The sequence below is a fragment of the Pristiophorus japonicus genome, chromosome 9 (assembly GCF_044704955.1).
Source record: "Pristiophorus japonicus isolate sPriJap1 chromosome 9, sPriJap1.hap1, whole genome shotgun sequence".
In the NCBI taxonomy this organism is placed as follows: Eukaryota; Metazoa; Chordata; class Chondrichthyes; family Pristiophoridae; genus Pristiophorus; species Pristiophorus japonicus.
The window spans coordinates 92,593,393-92,602,153 of NC_091985.1; the positions used below are offsets into that span (position 1 = coordinate 92,593,393).

General features: G+C 42.4%; 1 protein-coding gene across 4 annotated transcripts in view; it reads right to left on the reverse strand.

Moving 5' to 3' along the window:
• Positions 1–5,592: 5,592 nt before the first annotated feature.
• LOC139273137 (girdin-like) overlaps positions 5,593–8,761 on the reverse strand; it is a 375,708-nt gene continuing 372,539 nt past the window's right edge. For 3 of the 4 annotated variants that reach the window (XM_070889593.1, XM_070889591.1, XM_070889590.1), the window contains one exon: positions 8,162–8,264. In XM_070889593.1, the coding sequence (XP_070745694.1) occupies positions 8,200–8,264 (65 nt within the window). In that variant the 3' untranslated portion in view covers positions 8,162–8,199. Of the gene's footprint in view, positions 6,552–8,161; positions 8,265–8,761 lie in introns of those variants that run through there. The other variant, XM_070889592.1, reaches the window with a different exon arrangement.

Consider the following 8,761-nt stretch of genomic DNA (forward strand, 5'->3'; position numbering starts at 1 on the left):
TATCTCACAGCTTGCACATACTGTCAGCTTTTCAATTGTGACAGCCACATCACCCAAACACATTGCACCATTCTCACTGAAACCCTTCCCTTTGACAAGTTGAAGCATAGTCTGAGGCAGCAGGAGCTAACCAGTGGGGACAGGCATGATCTTACCCTGATGGAGGAGACAGTGGTTGCCACCATTGGAGTGGCCATTGATGAGCCATGGCCAATGGTACAGCTGAATCAATTGAAGATGACACTATCCTCAAACCAAATCCTCTTTCTCACAACCCACTTCCCCTTCATCCCACAGTCTTTTGATTTAAAAGTTGCAGATAGTGTAAGCCTTCACCTCTTACTTCCTGCAGCTCCCCCACCCCCCCAGCTGCAATGCAACCCTATCCTTGTGCCTTTCTCTTTTCAGATACCAAAGAACTGCAACCTGAACAGGCAATGGTAGAACAGCAACAGGTAGAAGAGGAATATGGCAGTGATGATGAAGACAGCACCATCACTCGATTTCACACGCAACCACCTGCTGGATACTGACACTGTGAGGATAGCTTAGATGTGCGATTTGCACGTGGCGAGATACCAGACATGAGTGACCTACAGCTAGGGCAGAGGGCAAGGTTAGCGCAGGTGTCAGCTTCCCAGGGGACAAGGTTCTGCTATAGAGGACTCTGGAGTACACATGATTAAATGCTTGGGGCATTGGCAGGCCTGCCAGAAAGCCGATGTGCAATGTCAAGGAGCATGGAAGAGTCCGACACCAACTTTGCGCCGAGCTTGGAGCTCATCCTTTCCAGCATGAAAGTGATGGCCAACTCCATTAGCACACTTGTGGACCCAACCAGGATGCAGCGTCTGATATCTCGGCTTCCATTGCAGCACAAGTAGAAACCACCCAATGTCTGGGTGCTGCAGTGGAAGCTCCGACTGCTGTTATGGAAGCTCAGCTTGTTGCCATCGTGGTGGTGCATAACTGGTTGTCAGACAGGAAGCAAAAGAGTAGGAGTAAATGGGGACTTTTCAGAATGGCAGGCAGTGACTAGTGGGGTACCGCAAGGTTCTGTGCTGGGGCCCCAGCTGTTTACACTGTATATTAATGATTTAGACGAGGGGATTAAATGTAGTATCTCCAAATTTGCGGATGACACTAAGTTGGGTGGCAGTGTGAGCTGCGAGGAGGATGCTATGAGGCTGCAGAGCGACTTGGATAGGTTAGGTGAGTGGGCAAATGCATGGCAGATGAAGTATAATGTGGATAAATGTGAGGTTATCCACTTTGGTGGTAAAAACAGAGAGACAGACTATTATCTGAATGGTGACAGATTAGGAAAAGGGGAGGTGCAAAGAGACCTGGGTGTCATGGTACATCAGTCATTGAAGGTTGGCATGCAGGTACAGCAGGCGGTTAAGAAAGCAAATGGCATGTTGGCCTTCATAGCGAGGGGATTTGAGTACAGGGGCAGGGAGGTGTTGCTACAATTGTACAGGGCCTTGGTGAGGCCACACCTGGAGTATTGTGTACAGTTTTGGTCTCCTAACCTGAGGAAGGACATTCTTGCTATTGAGGGAGTGCAGCGAAGGTTCACCAGACTGATTCCCGGGATGGCGGGACTGACCTATCAAGAAAGACTGGATCAACTGGGCTTGTATTCACTGGAGTTCAGAAGAATGAGAGGGGACCTCATAGAAACGTTTAAAATTCTGACGGGGTTAGACAGGTTAGATGCAGGAAGAATGTTCCCAATGTTGGGGAAGTCCAGAACCAGGGGACACAGTCTAAGGATAAGGGGGAAGCCATTTAGGACCGAGATGAGGAGGAATTTCTTCACCCAGAGAGTGGTGAACCTGTGGAATTCTCTACCACAGAAAGTTGTTGAGGCCAATTCACTAAATATATTCAAAAAGGAGTTAGATGTAGTCCTTACTATTAGGGGAATCAAGGGGTATGGTGAGAAAGCAGGAATGGGGTACTGAAGTTGCATGTTCAGCCATGAACTCATTGAATGGCGGTGCAGGCTAGAAGGGCCGAATGGCCTACTCCTGCACCTATTTTCTATGTTTCTATAACAATGTTCAAAGGGGCTTGCAATGTGTCACAGCAGTCCAGCAATCTGTCCTCCAAGAGATTGCAAAGATTGCTGTGGCGCCACCTCGGGTGAGTGGCAGTGACTCTGTGTTGCACGATACTATTGTTCTCTCAGGATGACAGCATTCATCCTCCCTTCTAGTCAGTGCCCTTGCGATTGTCTGTCAGCCAGCCAGCCAGCTGCCTCCCATGGCGAGATGGTGCAGTCTCAAGCTGGGCCCAGAGGTGCTTGAGGTTGTTCTGCAATGCCATCTGCAGCCTCCACCAACAATGCTGCAGCCACTGGGGTGGCAGTGTGTAGGAGCATGAGGACAGGAAAGGCACACAGAAGACAGGTACTACAGGAATGCACAAGAGTGATTAGTTTATCTTTGTATGCAATACGGCATGATTTAATTTATAAATTTGGTTTGGAATGTTGATTTTGTGTTGGCTTTTATTTTTCATTGTGTTGTGGCCAAGCAGACACTGTAATGATCAGTGACAAGAGGGAAGATAAGGGGTGGGATTGTTGGTGAATGTGGAACTGGTGTCGCAGCTGGATGTCAGTCATGGACAGCCCGGCCAGAAAAGAGCTGTCTGCTCCCTTGCTCTTCCTCAGCTGATCATCGCATGGCTGGTGGCAAGGGCTGTGGCATGGACTGTGGCATCATGATACTAGGTTGCGCAGCATGCAGCAAACCACCACGAATCTTGACACCCGCTTTTCCAAGTACTGCAGGGATCCTCCAGAGCGGACTAGGCAGCGGAACCATTGCTTTAGCATACCAATGGTCTGTTTGATGGTATTTCATGTGGCAGCGTGACTTTTGTTGTATGAATACTGCCCATGTGAGTGGGTTGCGCACTGGAGTCATGTGCCATGTTGTTAACTCTTGATAACCCTGGTCACCCTGGAGCCAGCCACTGGTTTGTTGTATTGGTTCAAATACAGGTGGGACAGCGCCGAATTAAGGCACTGTGACTGCTGCCAGGATAGATTACCACCTGCAGGATTTGCTGAGTATGGTTACACAACAGCTGGACATTGAGGGAGTGGAATCTTTTTGGTTGCGGTACATCTGACAATTTACATGCAGCACCTGCAAAGCGACATGCATGCAGTCAAAGGCACCCAGCACCACGGGGAAGCCTACAATCCTCACGAAGCTGCGTGCTCGCTCTGCCTGCTTCTCTCTGGCCAGAGAGAAGGAAATATACTCAGTTCTCTTGGTTTACAGCCTCAATTAGCTCTGTTATGCAACAATGCACAGCCAACTAGGAGATGTTGCAAATATCCCCTGCTCCAGCCTGGAAGGAGCCCGACCCATAAAAGTAAGGTCCTTCACAGCCACTGTCAAAGCAATCCTCGACCTGCTCTGAGGTTGCAGTTGTGACCATCTTTGGTGAAGCGCAGACGTCTGACACACTGTTCCTCACTGCAGATAGGAGCAACAGCATCCTGCTGAAAGCACTTCTCTCCCTCCCTCTTCCTGCAGCTTGTCCTGCTCTGGGTCACCTTTGCTCGTTCTCCGTTATACTGTAGGCCAAACGGAATATCTACTAGTGCACCCATGTGTTGGAGCAAGTCGTCTGTGTAGAATCTTTGAAGTCAGGCTGAAGTCCTTCAGCACCTGCCACACCACTCCCTGTAGACTTTAGCTACTTTAAATAACTGCACAAACCAATAAACACTTCTACAAACTCAGCAAAACCATTGGAAATCAATCAGCAACAAACCTGTAAGTAAGAGATGATCCCTTTAAATGGCACTGGTGGGGGTTCCTTCCTGCTGCAATGTGTGTTCAGCTGTGGTGTGACACTGCATGGCGTGTAAATCTAGTGCAATGTCAAATCTGGGCACTTTGGAATTATACTGGACTTTAATTTAAATGTTTAGAGCATAGATCATCTCCTTTCCACTCAACATTTACATTTCTAGCTCTGTGCATGCTTGTGCCCAGCTCTCTTCGAAGCAGGTTTGTTAAGGTCCATCCAGACAGAAGACAAGAAATGTAAAATAGCCTTTTGCCTGACTGGAACCAAACTGCAACTATTGCTCTCAGACCTGTGCTACAGTGTAAATGTACTATTAGGTGTGTGACTTATGTCAGGTACAGCATGAAGCAAAGAGCAGCAATGTTGCAGTTGTAATGTTTGCCCTGTGATTCCAAGTATTTTCTGAAGTACTCACTTATTCTTACATTAGGAAGCTGCATTGCTGAGGTTGTTTAGTTTTCAGGAAAGAAGTTCGGAACCTCTTGTTCTGGTGTGAGCTTGGTTCCCAGCAGTGGCACTCTCATCTTTAAGTCTAAAGGTTGTGAATTTAAATCCCACACCAGAATCTGATCATATAATCAAGCCTGATACTTTTAACGCAGTGCTGATGGAATACAACATAATTGGAGGTGCTGTCCTTTGGATGAGAAGTTACAGCTACATTCTGGTGGACGTTAATGATCCCATGCACTATTTGAAGACTAGGGAACTAATTCTACAGTATCCTAGCCAAAACTCTTTCCTCAACCAACACCACTCAAAACAAGTTGCTGTTTATAGGATAATTGCAGCGTGTAAAATGCCTGCTGCATTTACCTACGTAAAAAGTAATTCGTGATTATGCGCGGCACTATGTAAATGCTGTTCTTTTTTTTCTATTGGGAACTACAAGGGAATGCACATTGATCTTGCACTTCTCTTTGAGCTTGAAGGATCTCTTGATACTATGAAATTATGGGAAAGGTGGATTATGAACTTGAACCGCAGCAGTACTAAAACATTCATCCTTACATTTGTATGATGGTCATGAAGTGATTTGTCTCTACACTCCATCAGTCACTCCTATTACTTGATGGCAAACACCTGTGTTTTAGAAGAGTTAGGAAACTGCAGTTAATATTTGTTTTATTAAGCTGTACATAAATAAATCAATAGTACGAGTACTTTAGACACTCCTTGAGATGAAAATCTAATCTGGACATCAAAAAGCAAATGGCACTGTCCCAGTACCTTCAATCTATTATATTAGCATGCTATGATATTTTTTTTAAAAACTGACACAGACACCCATCTTTTCATTATGGTATCTATAAATGGCCATTTGTGATTTAGTGTAAATGAAATGGTGAAAATGACATTCTTAAATACTGTTAAATTCAAATCTTCCACAAGATAGACAGTTTAGGGTACTCCCATGAGTGCACATTTTGTACAAAAATAACTCATTAAAAAATACTAAACACGAAAGACTTGAAATAAAACTAAAATCAGTGCGTGAAGACCGGGCACAGGTAAGAAAATATTTTTGAACATCTGTCAACTAATTTCAGGACTGTTAATTCAACAAATTACAATCTGACAAAAGCATAGGAACAGATTATGTTTTTTAAAAAAACAAAATCTAAATATAATAAAACAAACATTGATTGCAACTATCCTTGTGAACGTATTACTGCTGTAGCTCTCAATTCAGTCAGTATGTAAATATTCAATTTGTATAAGGTTATTTTCTAGGCAGTAATGCGCACAAAATTTAATGAAGTAACAAAATTTACTAATGCTTTAGGATTATAAAACAAACACAAATTCACATCAAACAGTTATGAAAACTGAAAAAAGCATGCCACTTTCCCTAAAATTAGCACTGTAAGTTACTATCTATGCAATATCAGATGTTATCAGAAATTCAGCATGACACAGAATCCTTGCCAGCAATTAAAAAATTATTGCATACACTTTCTGTACTATCTTATGGTTAACATAAAAAGGCATTTTACAAAAATCCAATTCACACATACATAGCGATAAAGATGTAAACATACATGGTTTCAATTCAGTCGTGAAGAGGCCTTTTACATTATATACGTTAGGTTTGCATTACATGCCAAAAATAAAAGTTATGGTATTATAAACCAGAATATGACCATTATATTGCCAGTGGAGTACATCATGCAGTGTGTGGTAACCCAAAAGGTAGTTAGTGCAAAATACCATAAGCTAATTTGTCTGCATATCTGATTTATGCAGGACACAGTGCAGCTCCGCAACAATGCTGCAGTCTCTGCATGGTCTTGCAAATAATAAAACTACCAGACTTTGTGTTTAAAGCTTTAATGAAAAATTAAAACTGAAACTAAAAAATGCTGTGACTGGTTCTTAAAAGTCAGTTAGATGAAGAAACAGTTTGTAAAACTGTTCATGGCATCTAGATTGTATTCAATTTCCTTGTAGGACTTAAGTGACCTCTGGTGAAAAATCTGTGAAACTTCACAAAAATTGTTACTCCGACTGAAAGTATTTCATTACAACACTGGAGTCCAACTGTGCTCCTTGATTCAAGGAAGAGTAAATGTCTCATTACAGGTCTACTGAAGGGAGGTCCTTGAATAAGATTCATCACTTAATGCTTTAGTAATATTTCTTTACGTAGACAGTCTTGGTGCTTCAGAACTATAGATTTCAAATTGACAGTTTGAAGGACACTTTTCTTTCTGTTTTGCAGGTCAGAGGAAAGATGAGAAAAAGAATTTAGAAAGATTTTAGATAATGGTAATTTTCGAAACTATTAAAAACAAGAAACAGTACAAAATATCATAAATGCGATCGTGCACAAGAAAAGTTTCCAGCAGATGGAAAAAAGGATAGCACAGGATACAAACATTCCTGGAGTGATAATGCTTAAACATTTCATGCCGTATGTCATCTCCGTAGAAAGTTAAAATTTAATACATTAAGCTAGAGGGACATTTTGAACTGGGGCAGAAATTGGAGGTGTGAGACTGAAATGGCCGGCAAACTGTCTAGCTTATAAACTGCTGGGTCTTATTTACATACTCTGATACTGACCTCTGCCTGAAGCCAGCATTGTGGGCAGGTCAAAACCGGTGGGATGTAAGGGAACCACAAACTTGGCAAGGTAAGTAAGAATTGGGGGGGGGGGGGGGGGTGCGGACGGAGAGTGTCAGCAAGTCTACGATTAGGTGAGGGAAGCCAGGGGCAGGGGAGGGCACAGTGAGAGCATTCCTTTTTCTCCTGGCCCACAAGAAACTTTTAAAAACTTACAACAACAAAAAATAACATAACTGCGCCTCCTGTGCCCAGGATCCTTGCTGGTGGGTTGGAGACAGTGCAGACCTTAGTCAGGTCCATGGTTATAATGACTTTGCCATTTAAATTAGGCCCCCTCCTCCTGTGGGACGAGCGGCCTACCCCTGCCTGAAGGCAGGCAAGTAAAAATGATGAGAAGCGTGAACGTGTTGGAAACATGGCAGGAATTCATCCCACTGCACCGTTCCTGCTGGCGGGAAGGAAAGGACAGGTTAGAATCGGATCTTGGGTCTTTGGTTTATCACGCTTGACATGCCTTGTAAATGCTTTTTTAAAAAAAAACATTTTCTTAAATACCATTTGATACAAAATTATACTTAGCTATCTGTACATCTATTAGTGTCCCTTATTTTAATTAAAAAAATATTTATTAGAAATCTAAAGGCAGATGTTTTGAATCTCTTTAAGTGACAACACAAATAAGGAAAATGGAACTTTTTGTCACTAAAGTGCAATTTCTATGCAAAATATTTGTTCCCAGGTTGTCATGGACAAACAGTTTTGAAACATGTAACACGAGAATAGTATATGTGTACAGTATCTCTTACTAACAGTTAAAATTGAGTGGTAATTTAGATGAATATATTTTCCTGTTAAAATGCTTAGATTTTTGAACTTTGTCATAAGGTAGAAAATTTTGCAAAACAAACCTTAATACAAAAATGACAAGGGCGATAAATCATGAAAAAAATTGGAATTAACAAGCCATAGTAGTGCATTGCATGGATGCAAAATAAATGCCGTTTAAATACTTATTCACATTTGTAATAAGCAATACTTGGAAGTTCCCTGCCCAGGCATGCAGAATGACAAATTATCAGTTAATATTGCTTAACTCATTAACGTGTTATAAAAAGCCAATCTGATAGAATAAGCAAGCACATTTTTAGATCTGTTCAGCCAGCCGCAGCAGAATGTATCTGCAATGAAGAGTTAGTTTGTAAACTGGTAAACGGTACAATCCTCCCATTTACACTCTGGGCAGGAAACTCACCACTATACCCCACATCATCAGATGATGGGTATTTACATCTAGGAGCTCTGTTGCCCCTCAGTTTTGCCTTTTGCACTTCTGAGTTCCTGCACAGATCCCATATCTGCAGAAAATAATCAAAGCATTTTATATGGATCAGTTATCTGCCAAACATCTTTCAATACTTCAACACAAAAAGTAAAATACTGCGGATGCTGGAAATCTGAAATAAAACAGAAAATGCTGGAAATACTCGGCAGGTCAGGCAGCACCTGTGGAGAGAGAAACATAGTTACTGTTTCAGGTCGATTTAACTTTTTTCAGTTCTACGAAAGGTCATCAACCTGAAACGTTAACTCTGTTTCTCTCTTCATAGATGCTGCCTGACCTGTTGAGTATTTTCCAGCATTTTCTGTTTTTAATTATCATTTAGTGCTTCACACCGGTGCCAAATTTGAGGAGTGTACATCATTGTTAGGGCCCAAACTGACTCTGGAGCAAGAGGGAGTCTCATTCTGCTTTGCTTCAGTGTCGAGATCAGACCCTGACTCCAGAATCAGGCTGGATTTAACTATGGACACAACTGAAATAAAGTAGTTGCACATGCACAGTGCCAGTGTT